Below are 17975 nucleotides of genomic sequence, written 5' to 3'. Positions count from 1 at the left end.
TTTGCACCCGAAATGGATGTCTTGACCTCTAACTCTTCTTCTTCCTTGTGAACCTTTTCTTTCTTCTTCTTTCCAACCTCTTGAAGTTCCTTTCCGCTTCTCAAAGTGACAGCACTCACATTTGCCTTCGGATTCGTCTCTGTTTGAGACGGCAATTTACCTTTATTTGCTAATTGGCCAACGGTGGCCTGAAGGTCCTGAATACTCGCTTGAGTTTCCTGTTGAAATTTCACCATGTTAGTAGCCATAGACTTAACTAAATCCTCTAATGACATACCTGAGCCACTAGGAGCTTGCGGTGACACTTGATGTTGATGTTGGGCACTCGGCTGAAATGGTGCCTTCGGTTGATGTTGTTGCTGAAAGCCCGGCGGTGCTTGGAATTTTTGAGGTTGAAACTGTTGAGATTGCTGGAATGAGCCTCTTTGCTGAAATTGCTGACCTTGTCCTTGTCCTTGCCTCGGGGCATAGCTTAGATTTGGATGTTGCCTCCAACCGGGGTTGTATGTGCTCGAGAAAGGGTCGGGAGCCCAGTTGCTTGAATTCTGAAAATTGCCACCCCCAATGGCATTCACTTGCTCTTCTTCTTCATGTAAAGTCGGGCATGCATCGGTGGGGTGTGCCACTGATGAGCAAAATCCGCATGCCTTGACTTGAGGCATATTACCCATGGCAAGCTGTTTCACAAGGTTAGTCAAATCAGTTATTTTAGTCTCTAAAGATTTAACATGTACCTCATTAGCGCCTCGACCTATGTCACTCCGTACTCCAAATTGCTTGGAGTTTTCCGTCATGGTGTCTATCAAGGTCCTTGCTTGAGTTGGCGTCTTGTTCACTATAGCTCCTCCACTCACGACATCCATCATCTTTCTTTCCATCGGTAGGAAACCTTCATAAAAATACTGAATTAGTAATTCATCAGAAATTCCATGTTGAGGACAACTTACACAAAGGCGCTTGAAGCGCTCCCAATACTCGTATAAAGACTCCATGTCCTTCTGCTTGATCCCACATATCTCTCTTCTAAGCCCAACGGCTTTGGATGCGGGAAAATACTTGTCGAGGAATGCTCTCGCCATTTGCGCCCAAGTAGTGATGGATCCCGGCGGTAAGTAGAAAAGCCACTCCCTAGCTGCGTCAACTAAGGAGAATGGAAATGCCTTCAGCTTGAGATTCTCCACCGTCGTGCCTTGCGGCTTCATCCCCAAGCACACCATGTGGAACTTGGTCATATGCTTATACGGGTCTTCGTTAGCTAAACCATGAAAACGAGGCAGTAAGTGTATTAAACCAGTTTTGAGTTCAGCACTTACCTCTTCCGGCGGATAAGTAATGCAAAGAGGTTGCTCGGCGACGTTGGGTGCTACCCATTCCCTTAAAGTACGTTCGGGATTCGCCATTTCGTCTTCAGTCTCGATGACCGGTTCTTCTTGCTCATAATGAGGTTTCTCTTCTTCGTCCTTCGTTTGGTCTTCAGAATCGGATGATAACTCAATATCTTTCCAAATATTAAGAACCGGTGAAGAAGTAGATGCGCCTTGCTTCTTTCGAAGCTTAGCTTGCTTTCTTAGCTTCTTTGCGGTTTTCTCAATATCCGGATCAATTGGAAATGGTGAACCTGCACGAAACGATCTTGGCATAAACAGTTAAACTTTGACAAGTCCCCGGCAGCGGCGCCAAAAATTTGACGGGTGTCGAGTCTGGCAAATAATATAATTTATAAAAATAAGCCTATTATCTCTAAAACACACTTGTGATAGCGATAAGTAGGGTCGTCTCCTCARGGACTCGGTGTTAACCGTAAATCCAAGACGTAAATGTGTGCAAATTCATTGACAATAAAACACTATATATAAAAAGGGGGGGTTGGAAGACTGATAAAAAGCCTAAATATGCAAAATAAAATTTGAGAACGTTAAACAATAATAAGAGCTTMTRGTAGTAAGCAAACACACTTTTCATTGGACGATATATCATAGACTTGTACTGAAATATATTTTCATGTCAATTCAGAATAGCTCGAACGTTGATACACACCAATGCTCTGTCTGCCATATCAAAATCAACTAGTACGAGTAGCTCGAAAACTAGTCCCTACCCAACTAGTTGGAACAGTCACAGACTTGGTAACAACTGATAGATGCATTAAGATTTAGCAAACACCATTCCTAGTTAATATTTAGATGTCAAATACTAAGACTAGAATATGCAAACTTGTAATGTTAAACAATCAACCAAACATATCAATCGGAACATTACTTGCTACAATAACAAAACGAGAAACAATTACGGATTCCCCGTTTCGTTTAGCAAATCAAAATCAGATTATATAAAATAGGGGATCCTGCCTAAATAAAAAACCCGACTAAGATTCAACTTTATGGTCAAAGGTTGCATATACGAAATGACATTGAAATAGAAATCAAGTCTCAACACCCTCCAATTTGAAGTGTTTACTTGCTCACTACTAGAATAAAGGATTTAGYCACTCATGCTTAGAACTAAAAAACTTACAAAATGATTGAAATTTAAGAGTTGGTGAAGAAACCTGAAATTTATCTTCAAAATCTGGAAATAGGCTTACTGTTTTTTCACCGAATCCAGTCCTGATCAATCCTTTTGAAAATCTTCATTAGTCCTCTAATTCTCCGTCCCGATTTCTGCTGCTCCCTTTTCTGTTTTTCAATCGACAGCCCCTGTTTTTGCTGCCCTCTTCAATCGCTACCTGATGTCCTCTTCAATCTCTCAATTTACAGCATTTCGATTTACAGCCTCTCCTCTCCTCTTCGAGTTCTTTTTTTCTGCTTTCCCTCGACAGCCCCTTGTTGTCACTCTCGATTTCTTCCTCTCGATGACCGATTGCTGCCTCGCCTCTATCCACAGCCTCCTATCCCTCGTTCCTCTTGCCTCAATCGACAGGCTATGGTAATGCCCTCGATAGACAGCCCCCTTTAATCACTCCCTCCTCCCTCTTCTTCAATTGACAGCCCCTCTTCCTTCTTAATCGATCCACGTCTCCCATCTCTACCCACGCAAGACTGCCCACGATCTCCTGCTTTGTCTCTCGCTACTCACATCTCTCTCTCTCTCGCTGCCGATTTCTCCCGCTCGACTTCTGATTTGGGCAGCAGCTTGGGCTGTTGTTTGCTCCTTCTCGTCTTTTCTTTTCTTTTCTTTTACACGGCTTGGGCTTGGGTTTGCTTTTTGGGCTGCTGGTCTACAGTTTATGCTTGCTGTTTGGACCACAAAAACAACACATAATCAACACATTTTTTTCAACTTAAATAACCTCTAGAAGTTAAATTAAATTGGCCCCTTTTAAGCATATATTTGTATAAATTTGGACTTATCAATGCATATAGGAAAATATCACATTTTCCCTTTTTTTCTTACCGTCCGCACTTCCTGCAATACATATTTAAAATAACAAAACGAGGGTTAGACCAAAAGGTCTAGTGAGTTACCCTATTTATGTTATTACAGGGTAAAAATCACCAAAACTTTGTACAAAATATCTTTTCATATATATAACAAATATATGAACAAATAAGGGAATAATATCAACACTTTTCTACTTTTCAAGCCAAGCATTCAGTTATTCAGATAACATACTCCAAACCTTTATACGTTTGAATCAATCAGGTTCCATATAATGCCACTTTTAAAACTTTCCAATTAAACAAGGTTTATTTAAAGTTTCAGGCCAAACTTGTTATTTCTTCCTCCATAACATCCAGACCATGATTTCCAATAAAAATCATGATCCTAAACCTTTAAATCACAAAGAAATAAAGATTCCAGACCACGGTAATTTTAAAGAATATAATAGTAAGAGTTAAAATCACATAACATACACAAATGTCACCCTTATATCCAAAGGTACACCTCTCTTTGATATGTCACTCTTATCCCATGGTACACATCTTCTTGATATGTCACCCTTATCCCATGGTACACCTCTCCTTGATATGCCACCCTTATTCCCTCATCAAAATCATTTCACAAAATAAATCCATTCAGACCGTAGTCAGTGGATTTATCAGTTCAAAATCATATTTATCAAAATTACCATTATATATATATATATATATATATATAAACAATTATATATATAAACCATGCACAAGTCAAAATATGCAAATTCGGTCAACATAGACTTGGCCGGACTTCATCTACGGTCAAGTCTTGGTCGGTTTACCAAATTCAGACAACAAATAGCCCAAGACTTGCCCGATTTACCATTGATCCAGTTAACATAACTTGTCCGATTTAAACTTAGAATAAAATTTCAACACTTTGTCCGGATTACTAATCCGGGCAACACTCTTCATGCCCTGACCGATTTAGCAATCCAGTCATTTTATAGTCATATTCCTACTTCTTCGAGTTAAACACTTGGTCATAATTTAAGATTTATAAATCGCTCATCATATAAACCGGTTAACACAATTAGTCGATTTATTTTTAAACCGGTCAAAGCATGTCCGGTTTAGGTCTTATTCGCTTATCCCTTATCCGGTTTATATACATATATCGCTCAACCCTGACCGGTTCATGCGTTAGATCGCACAACCTTTTTCCGGTTTAAGTCTTATCCGGACAACACTTCAAGTAAACTTAAAAACTTCAATAAAACATATAATTCAGAGTATTTTGAAAGTATTTAACTACTCACCCTTTTAAAATCTTTAGAAGTAAGATTGAACTCAACTTCAATTCCAATCAAAGCAAGCAATCCGATCAACACTGTTTTCTTTAAACCGCTCACTAACTTTCGAAAATGGCAAGAGAGTGAATGGAGGGCTTCATCCTCCTTTTATACTTTCCTTCTTTGGAAAGTCGGCTAACACAGCCGTACACGTGCATGCAAATCTCTATGTGCATGCATCATTACTTTATTCATATAATATGCATATATTCCTACATACCTTTTTCATGCATATAAACCCATGCATACTACACATTTTCAAGTGTGCATATTAATTTTATACATATATTCACATACACATGTATATATATGTATCACATATCCACATGATTAAATGTACAAATTTATTATGCTGACACATAATCACATTTAACAAATAATCACATATTTATTACCTCAGGTGACAACTAAGATCTGGTTATCACATCATCCACCTCTCAAAAGAATTCTGTCCCGGAATTCCTTTAATCAAAGAGCCAAGGGTACTCTAATCTCATCTTTGACTCCAATTCTCATGTCGCTTCTGGTCATTTGTGAAACTTCCACTGAACCTTAACCAAACTTATCTCTTTATTTCTCAACACCCTGATCTTTCGGTCAATTACAGCTTCCGGTGTTTCCACAAAGTTCAGCTTACTATCAAATTTAATCTCTGGCATCGGTATAGCTAGACTTGGATCAGCCAAACATATCTGCAGATTCGATACATGAAAAGTGTTGTGAATCAGATTCAGTTCTTCTGGCAGCTCTAACTGATATGCTACTGGCCCAATTCGCTTACATATTCTGAATGGCCCCACATACCTTGAACTGAGCTTACCCTTCTTTCCAAATCTGATGACACCCTTCCACGGTGAAACTTTCAACATTACAAAATCACCTACACAAAATTCAATCAGCTTTCGACGATTGTCAGCATAACTTTTCTGGCGATCTTGTGCTGGTCTGATTCTTTCACGGATCTGTTCAATCTTTTCAGAAGTTTCTTGAACAATCTCAAGACCTGTCAACTGTCTTTCTCCTACTTTGTTCCAACATAACGGTATTCGGCATTTACGTCCACACAATACTTCATACGATACCGCTTGGATGTTGGAATGGTAACTGTTATTATATGCAAACTCTATCAATGGCAAGTGATCTTCCCACGATCCCCCGGAGTCAATAATACAACTTCTCAACATATCTTCGAGAGTCTGGATAGTTCTTTCWCTCTGCCCATCAGTCTGCGGATGATAAGCTGTATTTAGTCGGATTTCAGATCCCAAATCTTTCTGCAATCCTTCCTAGAACTTTGAAGTAAACCGACTATCTCTATCAGAAATAATAGATAATGGAACACCATGTCTGGTTACAATTTCTTTGATGTAAATCTGTGCTAGCTTTTCTAGTGAGTACTTTTCTCTTATTGGTAGAAAATGCGCAGATTTAAACAGACGATCAACAATTACCCAAATTGCGTCATACCCCTTTGGAGTTCGAGGCAACTTCATGACGAAATTCATTGTAATGTGATCCCATTTCCATACAGGTATCTCCAAAGATTGAAGGCTTCCATACAGCTTTTGATGTTCAATCTTAACCTGTAAACATGTTTGACACTGTTCCACATATTTGGCTATGTCCCTTTTCAATCCGGGCCACCAATAAAAAGATTTTAAATATTTGTACATCTTATTGGTACTTGGATGAATAGAGTATCGAGACTTATGAATTTCATTTAATATAGTGTTCCAGATATCTCCAAAACATGGTACCTAAATTCGCCCTTGAAAGCACATTAGTCCTTCCTCATTCTGTTCCAAGGTTGAAATCTTCTTATCCAATTTTTTTGTTTTAACAAATTCTTCTTTCATAGCTTCTTGTTGACATCTCTGAATTTCCTTACGAATGTTAGGGACCAAATTCATTCTTATTGCCACAGCTTTAATGGTTCCACTCTTTTCTTTCCTGCTTAAAGCGTCAGCCACCACGTTAGCTTTCCTCGGGTGATAGAGGATTTCACAATCATAGTCATTAACCAGTTCAATCCACCGACGATGTCGCATATTTAATTCTTTCTGGCTAAACAAATGTTGCAAACTTTATGATTAGTATAAATCTGACACTTTGTTCCTAGAAGATAATGTCTCCAAATTTTCAGAGCAAACACTACTGCAGCTAATTCCATGTCATGAGTTGAATACTGCTTCTCATGATCTTTCAACTGTCTTGACGCATAAGAAATCAATTTTCCTCTCTGCATCAGAACACATCCTAACCCTAACTTTGAAGCATTGTTGTAAACTACAAAGTCTTCAGATCCATATGGTAAAGTTAATACCGGTGCGCTGCAAAGATGATCTTTCAATAGTTGAAAAGCTTCTTGTTGTTCTCCTTCCCACTGGAATTTAATGTTCTTTCGAGTCAATTTAGTCAATGGCACGGCTATCTTTGAAAAGTCCTAAATGAACTTAAGGTAATAACCGGCCAATCCCAAAAAGCTTTGGACTTCAGAAGGATTTTTCGGTGCTTCCCATCTTGCAACTGCTTCTATTTTTGATGGATCTACTTTTACCCCTGTTTCTGAGATGACGTAACCCAGGAATTGGACTTCTCTTAACTAGAACTCACATTTAGATAACTTTGCGTACAACTTTTCCCTCCTCAACAATTCTAATATTAGACGAAGATGTTCTGCGTGCTCTTCTTCGGTCTTAGAGTATATAAGAATATCATCAATAAATACAATAACGAATTTATCAAGATATTCCTTACATACCCTATTCATTAAATCCATAAAGGTTGCGGGCGCATTTGTTAAGCCGAACGACATAACTAAGAATTCGTGATGCCCGTACCTAGTTCTGAATGCTGTTGTGGCAATATCTTCTTTCCTGACTTTGAGCTGATGATACCCTGACCTTAAATCAATCTTGGAGAAATAACTTGCTCCCACCAATTGGTCGAACAAGTCATCAATCCTTGGTAAAAGATATTTGTTTTTGATTGTCAACTTATTTAGTTCACGATAGTCTATACACATTCGCATAGACCCATCTTTCTTCTTGACAAATAAGACCGGAGCACCCCCAAGGTGAAGTGTGGGTTCTAATAAATCCCTTGTCAGTTAGATCTTTTAATTGTGTAACCAATTTCTTCAATTCAGATGGAGCTAACCGGTATGGTGCTTTTGCTACTAGTGCAGCCCCTGGTACAAGATCAATTCGGAATTCAATAACTTTGTCTGGTGGTAATCCAGATAAGTCTTCTGGAAAGACTTCTGGATATTCGTTAATGGTCGGGTTATATCTCACACCTTTAGACTTAATGAAATTGGGCCACAAAGCAAGTATACAATACAGCCCAACGTCGTCTTTCCAAGTAATAAAGTGGTACAAGTACCGGATTATCGTCCACAGAGATTGTAGCCAAAGTTAGATTAGAGTCCAATGAAAGAGATGNAAAATAAATTATTTCATTATTAAACTTAAATTAAATTATAATAAAAAAAATTAAATTAAAGAAATTACATAAAAATGAAAACTTTTAAATAGTTGATTTGATACTAACATTGATATATTTTTTTTTCAAATTTTTATGATAACTTTAAATTTATATTTTATTCAAAAATAAAATTATTATTGCTTTCTTAAAAACACATAAAATCATATTATAACATCGACAAAAAATAAAATAGAATATTAAAATCAATATGTATCTTGTTACATTCCACGAGTATCCTTCTAGTTTATCAAAAAAGAAGAATTTAAACACTTTTCTTAAGTTTCGATGTGCCCCCAAAACAAAATAGTTTTGCACATGCAAATCAGTATCTCATGTCAACGATGACTCTTGGCATCTGTTTTTCTATGCTTATACGATTACACACGAAAACTTATACACCAAACTACAAATCGGGATACATACGTAAAATGCATAGCAAGAATGTGAATGTTATAATAGATATGTTCAAATCCATACCTAAGCCTTTCTGGGATATGTTCTTGAGCATAAACTCAACTTCTATATCCAAACATTGGAAATCTGATCTTCTCTTTATCATATAATTGATAGAATCAAGATATCACAAATGGGTGTACTAGAAAGATCGTGTTCTTCATTTAAATTCTCAATGGCAAAGGCCAGAATTACCATCTCCTTTGATCCTTCAGCCCTCAATTTTAGGCTCTGATGAACCATTACCTGACTTCTTCAAGCTACCCAATATGCCATCTATCAAGTTGTTATCGTCTGTGGGTTTGTCAGCCACAAATGAGTAACGCTTTGAAAGTTTCTGCTCCTGTTCGGAGTTTATCCGTTTAGGATGACTCCTGTCAGCCTCACTGGACAAACAAGATGGCTTCTTGGTATCGTGCACGTGATCTATATTCATATCAGAGGAGCACTCTGATGCTATCCTGTTATTGCTATCCTCTTTGTTACTGTACCATGAATCAAGTATCTGTAGTAATGAGCTATCGCCTTCTGTCCTACGCTTAGCTTGGTTTCGCGATCCTCTTGGAGAACTATCGTCTTCTGAATCAGAGAGATCGTTATCTGATACAGTTTCAAAATCATGATTGATTTTGTCATCATCTTTCTTGGTATTCATTCCGGCAATGGGTCCCAGTTCGTCCCATTGGATGTCGTCCTCCAGTCTTGACAAATCTGATTTAGGATACTCCTCAATAATAGGACCTGTTTTTTCTGAATGTAAACCCCTCGAGTGATCTGGAAGAATATAATTAGACTCTAGCTTCACCCCTGGCATTATCTGAAGCACAGTTGCAAGCTTCTGGTAACCAAGCTGTTGAACTTCCAAATGATAGCCATACCTGTCGAGGAACAATTTTTTAAAGCTGCTAATGTTAAATCCATCAGGATATTCTTTAACAACCTCATTCACAAGCTTCTGACAATCGCTTAATATCTGCCTTCGGCTTTTGGGAGAGGTTTTTTTCTTGATGGGAAGCATAGAACCCCCAACTTGACGTTCTTGTCCTTGTGAATTGCTATCTGACTCTGTGAACTGCGAACTTAGCTTTGTAGACTCTTTTGAATTAGTACGTTTGCCAGAACCACCTCCAATGAGTCTAAAAGGAAAAGTCTGGGATGGGCTTTCTACCACCCATTTCTTCTCTGAAATCAGCATCTCCACAAGGTGTAAAATATGCTTTTCACTTAGTGATTGAAGTCGACAAGGTCCAAACCGCTGTAAATTTTGCACCATCTCCTGCCTAACCAAAATCAACAAGCAAGTGAAATAATTCAATTAGTACTTTGCAACTGCATCAGCTGAAACATTAGAATTTCTACCAAATTTTTAAAACCCAATCGTGCAATGAGTTGAAATGATAAAGGAAAACCGAATGCTCAAAAATGATGGAACAATTGATATCAGACAGCACCAGCGACTAGCAAATTCTCTGCTCTTGTATCTTCTGGTAATGGCATTACAAGAGGAAAAGGTCGAGCAAACAGAGGTTTTGGAAGGGGATCTAGTAAAGGGTCACAAAAGCATCTAGTCAGGGATCAACGGACATATTTAGTACTAGTTGTAAATGGCCATAGGTCATTTGAACGTATCAGTTAGCAGGACTCATACCACTTGCCTACATCCAGAGTACAGCTTCCCAATAAAAGCTCAATTTAGTGTGATGTATTTGTTCTTCTTAGTAGTAGTTTGGCCATGTGCTACTGCTACATAATTGATGTAGTTGCACTATATCACATGAAGAGAATAAACATATTTTACCAACAATCTATCCTTCTACCAGTATATAGTTAATATAGTGAATGATTTTTTGTTCACCTATGACCTACCTTGCCAAAAACCTTCTTATCTATTAGCAACAGCATGAAAGATTAATTAGTTTTTGCCAGAGTGTTTTGTTCAGGATTTAGGAAATCTCAGACTAAAGAATTATAAATCAAAGCAGGTCGTGACTCACAGCTCCATTGGCCAGATGCTTCTTTCTCTGTTGCTTATCTGAGTGCAATTAGTATCTAGGATATTTGAAGTCAATTGGTTCATTATTCCCTTGAGCATCTGAACAAATGGACAAGGATTCCATCGCCTTGTAGTTTCAGACGTCAGTCATGCCCCATGAAAACACATTTGTGCCTAGTACCCATCCAGGAGTCCATCTAGATCTAGAGCAAGTTGACTGTTCTAAAGATTTTGGAACATATTTGTTGATTTCTTTATAGCTACATGAATTGCAATGCTGTCTTCAGCTTTTCCCTATCCTTACTAAGCTTGTACTCCATTCTAAATACAGCATATACAAGCTTATGCATGTGTCATATGACTCATGCTATACAAATTACCTTGTGTTTATACTCGTCAACAAAATAGTATCGTTGAACGCAAACTTACACCTCATTTAGAAATATCCCATGCACTATTGAGTAGCTATAATGTACCACAATGGTTTTCGGGGAATGCAATACTCATGCATGCTATTAAATGCCAGTTGCTTCGATTTGAATTATCCGGAGAATGCCTTATATAGATAACCAACATATCAAAAAGATGGACAATCAAACCTATTGTTTAGGCAAAAGACTTGACTTTCTTGTCATAATGGCTTTGTTTTCGAGCATCCTTGGGTGCCAACAGAGGTTTCTTTAGATGCTCCCGTTGATCTTCTCATTGGGAGTCCTCCTATTCCACTGGAGTATATGCTAGAAAAGTTAGACATCCTAATACACTAGTATTTGTTTCCTGATCCCTGCTTCAACTAGCCCCCAGTTCCACATTATGATACCCTATTGGACATGGATTATCCAAGTTGGTGCTAGACAATTCATAATGCTCGTTCTTGAGCAGAATCAGAACAAACCTTCCTCCTACAAAGGATTTGGTTGAGGTGCAAATGGGTGTATAATGCAATTCAATTTTAATAATCTCCCACTCATCTAAGAGGAAGATTAGCGGTTGAATGCCAACCCAAAATTTATGGTGTGCACTACGACGACCTTCAGCCACAGCCAAAATGATTTATCCTCATATTGTCCTTGCCCAAGCTATAGTTCATTATTGGCAACTCATCCTGATACCAAGAATACATTTCCTAGTATCGTCTACTCAAGGTGGTGTATATGGATCTACTTCCTCATTTGGGGTTTAGAATGAGGCTTTCAACGTCGCTACTTGAGCAATCTAAACATGTCCCCTGGGTTCGGTTTTCTCCATTTCTGTCAAGTACTTCAGAAGTTCTATGTGGTTTTCGATGGCTATGAATACTTCATTTCTTTTATAATAGATATCAAATGTGGTTGTTTTAGTTTTATAAATTTATGATATTGAGGATCTTGAAGATATCTCACTGGCTTACAGCAGTAGTTCTTTTTTCCAAAAGAAATTTATATGGAAGATCACAGATCCTAAAGCATTTACTGAAGGTTGAGATTGCTAGACCACCTAGAAGAATATACTAATGAAAGAGAAGTGGATCCTTAATATCTTGGTTGAATTTGACATGCATCAAATAAAGACTGCACATTCTTGACGATTCGAGATATCAAGTCACCTAAAGAGCGCTCCTAGGCAAACATCAAAGTGCGGAAGGGATTTTTGTAGATGTTATCCCTGTAGAATGTTCATACACAAAGGAGATCAACAACCAAAAGTATTGTCTTCATTGGATGTGCAATCTTATATCTTCAAAGAACAAGATCCAATACAATCCTTTCTAGTTTTGAGTCTCAGGAATCATGCTATGGCACTCAGCTTGTAATCTGACTTTGTTTGGTTATACTGTATAGGATTTAGGTGATTCTTCGTTCAACTTGATGGAGATGTATTACATCGATAATAAGACCATCATGCATGTCTAGAAGAATCATTTATTATATGTGTACGCCAAGCCAACTAAGGTTGATAGTAACTCTCTTTGTTGGGAAGTGGTTGCTACTTTGTGCAAGCCTCCTACTACCGAGTGGCATAACCAAGTTTCAGTAATGCAGATGATGTTGCATAAGCCTCTTCATAAAGGCTCAACTGATCCTATATACAGCAATCTAGGCATGTTTGACACATAAGCTCCAACTTCAGGAGGGTTAGAGGTATAACATATTTCATTTAGTATTACCTCATTCTTCTTCGTGTTTTGGCCCATTTTCCATACATCCAGTCCATTTATTTGAAAGTTCTTTGGTATAGAAACTTATATTTCCTTTTAACTCCTATTTTCATAAAAAATTAACATGGCCAGAAGCAATTAGAAACTTGGCCTTCGACAGAAGGGTAAGATAAGGGAACTTTATTGGGAGAGTGGTCACTTAGGGATTTTAAAGTGTGAACGCACACATTACTTATCAGAAATGTGATACAACTCTAAATTCAATGCAATAAATCTAGTGTTTAATGAATGTATCTAGCCAACCCTCCAAAACAGAAATAATAAAGGAATAGAAAAGAACGGTGTATTAGTTTATAGAGAACTATGTACATTGTAAGCAACCAAGGATCAAAGCATTATGTTCATTCAGCATAATCAATGACCCTCGTTCCAGAAATTAAAGTTACATTGGAGGCATATGAGGGTTTCAGACATTGACAGAATCCAGATGAATTATTTAATATATGCACTAGAACAATGTATAGGAGTCTCGTATGTTCAAATGTTTCTTACATTTGCTTCACTTTACAACCAAACGATCTCGTGAACCTAAAATATTGCCATGTATACAACTTGAATCAAATCTCTACTGAGCTGTCACAATATATGCAATATATCAATAATGTACTAAGAAGCCTAAAATATCACTATACCTGTATGACTGTATCTTTCAATTAATTATATTTCTATGTATCAAATCTTATTATGTTTTTATTAATTTTAGTATTGATTCTTTTCATTTTGCTCCTTTCGTCACACAACCATTTTATTTGTTTTAAACCAAGGTTTTAAAAGGCGAAATTGGGCCTCGAGGCGTTTTCCCTCAACGAGGCGAAGTGTAAGCCCCAATGCGGAAATATATATACACCAAAAGATGTATATATACTACACAAATATATATATATATATAATATTAAATTACTAAGGGTACTTGTTCAATGGTTCTTGACAGAGGAAAGAGTAACCGTGAGATAGGCCTCAGTTTGTGGAAAAATCGGTTGCTTGGAGGAAGAGGAAGGGTCAAACCACACTTTTTGATTGAGAGGAGAAAGTACTAGCATTTTGGGTTTTAAAATATTAAATATACAGACTGGGGCCATTGGGCTTTGACTTCTAGTTTTTGAAAATAAAAAGAAGACACTTATACTATAAAGAGAAGTACTACTACTGACATAAGGCTTATAAAAAGCCAAGAAAAACCATTACCAAAGCAGATCATCTCAGGCGTCCTCAACAACGCCTCACGCCTCACTGAACCAAGGCGTAAGCCTCGTCCAGGGTCCAAGAGGCGTTGCCTGAAGTGCGGTTTTGGGGCGCGTCGCCTTGATGTGCGCCTTGAGGCGTACGCCTCAAACTATTTTTAAAACCATGGTTTAAACCACAGAGAATACCATGGACAGGAAAAGGAATTAAGAAAATTGGAATGCACATCCACATCTCTCTCCGCCTCAAACGATTTTTAAAACCATGGTTTAAACCATAGAGAATACCGTGGACAGGAAGAGGAATTAAGAAAATTGGAATGCACATCCACATCTCTCTCCAACTTTGTGTTCATGAGCCATAAATCTAGAAGAACAAAGTATTTTCATGTTAGGCCCATAGACAATAAATGCAAAAAATATTTTCAACATTGGCCCCATAACTTCAACCAGCCAACTTACCAGCAACTGGATTTGGCTGTTCAACCAACGGTCAATGACTTCGTTTGGTTTTTCTTATTTCAAGATTTTTATGTGAAATAGATCAATGAATTGTAAAGGTCCCGGTATGAGTGATTCAATCTTCTGGTGCGGTCTGAAATCTTTAACATTGAGCTTACCAATTACAGGTCTCCGTCCATAGAAGTTTCTAGATGTTTTGAAAATGTATGGTTTTGTTTACTGTTGCCATATTCTGGGGTTCTATGATAACATCTTCCCATGTTTACAGTGATATACTCACAAACACCGGAAACAACTATGGAGAAAAGACAAGCATGCACCTGGTCTTGGACTGCAAAACTGAGACTGAACCTTTGGAGGTTTCTAAGAAAGCCAACATGTCATTCCAAAAAGATTCTGTAAAGATTTCCTGCATCTCTGAAAGACTTGATGCCTCTTTATCACTTCTACTGACTTCTGCATTTAGATTATCAGAGTTCTTATCACTTTGCCAAAATTTACACAATCTCACAATCTGGTTAAAAATTCCATGATGCTTGCTAACTTTATCAACATTTTCTGCACGTTTCTGAACAATTTCTGCATCTTGAATCCCTTCATTAGTTGACAAATAAGATGGGGGCAGCTTTCCCAGATTAGAAGATTGATCTTTTGATTGCACAGATTTCACATCAGCATTTACTGTATCAGTGCTATTTTGGGAAGTAGAACCCTCATTAACACTATAACAGGTTTTCTCTTGATGATCATCATTACCTCTAAACCACTTCTGCCAGATAGACTTGAAAATTCCCACTTCAGGTATAGGTCTCTTCATCTTTATTGGGTACAACTGACCAAGGCTCACTTCACCTTCTTTTGCCCTCTCAATAAGAGGAGGTTGTTCCTGAACTTTCTGTGGCTCCTGTTTTTCTGGAAGTGCTTGTGAGTCTGTAGATACCTTTGGTGCCTTTAATTTGGAGGATGATGACAATAATTCCTCCTGAACTTGCTGTGGCTCCTCCTGGTTTTCTGGAAGCGCTTGCAAGTCTGTACAAAGCTTTGGTACATTTAGTTTGGAGGATGATGACAATATTTCCTTCTGATGGGGCACGGAAGTGTTGTGACCACCATCTTCCATGGAAGCAACAACTGGAACCGAGTCTTTTGTACTCATACTCAGACTTGTAGCCGTATCGGGAGTAGGCACACATGTTTCACGACTTTTTGAACCAACTCCATGTACAATAWATTGCCCATCTTTCTCATTTTGAAGTCTCAACAAATATGGCATGGACGAGAGAAAAAGGGAGAACTTCTTATGACCATAAAAATTCTTCTCAATAGTAACATTGCTCTTCCACAACTCAGCTCGAAGTTCTGTAATTGAGAGCCCTTTAGGATACAAATTCAATATATTACGTATCACATTCACAACTGCCTTAGGAACTGGACGAAGCTTAGTGTCTGAATTTGAATCAGAAACCTCCTCTGATTGCATACATGAGGTTTGATTACATAATGCAAAAGGATCCTCAAGAGGACCTCTATAATGGTCATACCATGAAGCATAAGGACCGTCTGGAGGTTGGTTGAAATGCTTTCCACTTAAATTTTCCCCTTTAACCAATGCAGTCCACTGCCACATGATACTTGCGGCACTACAAAGAACTGCAGGAGCATTTTCTTTACTAGCAAGAAGTATGTTATAATTATTCATTCTTAAACGGTGTAAAATGCTAGCAAAATCTCTGTCCCCAGAAATCAGAAAAAGATGCGCGGGTGGTGGATTTTGAGAAACCCAATACATGAGGTCCACTAGAAGAGACCTATCAGCACTGTTCTTCCCCCCTGTATGAAACAAAATAGAAGACATGATTACAAATTATAGAAATTCTGAAGAAGAATATATGGCACAGCCAGGTTTAGGCAACAAAGAGTACTTTCAGTAACCAGTTCATCTAATAATTGACAGTCGCCCATTATTCCGGTACCTGATGCATCAGTCATAAGCCAATATTGGAACGCTTGTGCTGACCCTTTGTGTTGAAGTTTCTACTAGCAAACAGATGAGTCATGAATCATGATCAGTTAGAGCCCAATTTGCATGATATTATGATGTTTTCATACACCTTATCCATGGAAGCCACAAGTCTAACCATCCAAGTCCTCARGTTTAAGATGGAAACTTGAAAGTTCGGTCTGACTGGCAGTGGAAAGGTTATGTTTCAGTAGTATCAGGCAAAGGATGATTAAGTCTTGTTGGTTCAGTAGTGGATATGGTTGCAGGATGGTTCAGTTGTAGCATGTGTATTTTCAATTGGTTGAACCATACCAACTCTGTATGTATCATTTTCCATTTTATACAATTTTGGCGGTCTTAAAAGGAACTGGCATACTATTAATGCATTTTGGTTCCACCTAACCCATGGGTTAAGTCCTATTAGATTGTGTTTTAAACTTCAGCATTTTGAATGTCTGTAGAAGGAAAGAGGCATGTTGCATCAGCACTGAAAGCTACCATGCCCATGAACTACACCTACACAGGGTATTTTTAACAAACAAGATGGCACAAAWTGGTTTGATTGAGATAGATAGAAGCTGCAAGCAAGTGCTTGTCATGCAACTTTTAGCATTCCAACCCAACCCTCACYTCAAATACATAGGAAGAAATAAACCAAGATTAGCTTGAAATGTATAACCATCAAGCTAGCTAGTTACTTGGGTAGTGTATATAGTATATACCCCTCTTTTGGTCATTTCAAAAACTAAATGGTTATCACATACTGGTCTACTTAAACAATAACAAGAACTTCACACCACTGGTTGCTGAAAGAACGAAAGAGAAATTGTTCTCATATTCTAACATCTAAAATCCCATATTCTAATGGAACAAAGTGACCACATGACACACGCTCGAGTAAACTGATCTAATATTAGAAACAATTTTGAAAGGAAGATCGTTATCCCGTTCTTTCAKAACTGAAAGAAAGAAATCACAGCACCCATTTACAAATTTCAGTAATTTCTCAACACGATTGAGAGTTAATAAAAAGGATAAAAAGTAGTAAAGCACCCGACCGTTAGGAATGTGAGTGAGGTTGATCCCTGTGGAAGACAGCGCCTCCTGATTAGACCTAGATAATTGAAGAACGTCGCCAAATGYCGTAATTTGAATGGGTCCTTTGATACCATTTGCTCTGACTGCAGAAGTTATGCACTGCGTAACTTTATAGACATTGACGCTACAAGGTATTGAGCAGTTCTCGAAGTCCCACCACACAGAAACCTTCACGTTTCTAACATCCTCCGGATTGCGTCTTGAAGATGAATGATACGCCGAGGAGGCGAAGGAGTCCGACGATGAGGTTGAGAAATAGGAGATTCCGACGAGCGGTTGACCACCGTCGGAATTGAAGAACGGTGGCGCTGTTGCACGGATGAAGAGACGGCGTGAAGAAGAGCAGAGGAAAATGGTCATGGAAGAAAATGCTTTCATGGTGTCACCGTCTGTGT

At 38.2% G+C, this 17975-nt stretch overlaps 1 protein-coding gene and 1 pseudogene across 1 annotated transcript; both read right to left on the bottom strand.

Annotated features, from left to right (window-relative positions):
* The window catches only part of LOC112516243, a 5516-nt pseudogene extending 3876 nt beyond the window's left edge, over window positions 1-1640 (bottom strand).
* A 7058-nt stretch (window positions 1641-8698) lies between these two features.
* LOC112516417 lies at window positions 8699-17975 on the bottom strand. Its single transcript, XM_025123436.1, has 3 exons — window positions 17541-17975; window positions 14801-16310; window positions 8699-9927 (listed from the first exon to the last, which is right to left on the bottom strand). Exons 1-3 carry the CDS (start codon window positions 17956-17958, stop codon window positions 8859-8861), a joined length of 2997 nt encoding a protein of 998 aa, XP_024979204.1. The 5' UTR covers window positions 17959-17975; the 3' UTR covers window positions 8699-8858.

This window comes from Cynara cardunculus (assembly GCF_001531365.2).
Source record: "Cynara cardunculus var. scolymus isolate 2C chromosome LG 8, CcrdV1, whole genome shotgun sequence".
In the NCBI taxonomy this organism is placed as follows: Eukaryota; Viridiplantae; Streptophyta; class Magnoliopsida; order Asterales; family Asteraceae; genus Cynara; species Cynara cardunculus.
The sequence above is the reverse complement of the archived record's forward strand: the minus strand, read 5'-3'. Positions and strand labels throughout refer to the sequence as shown.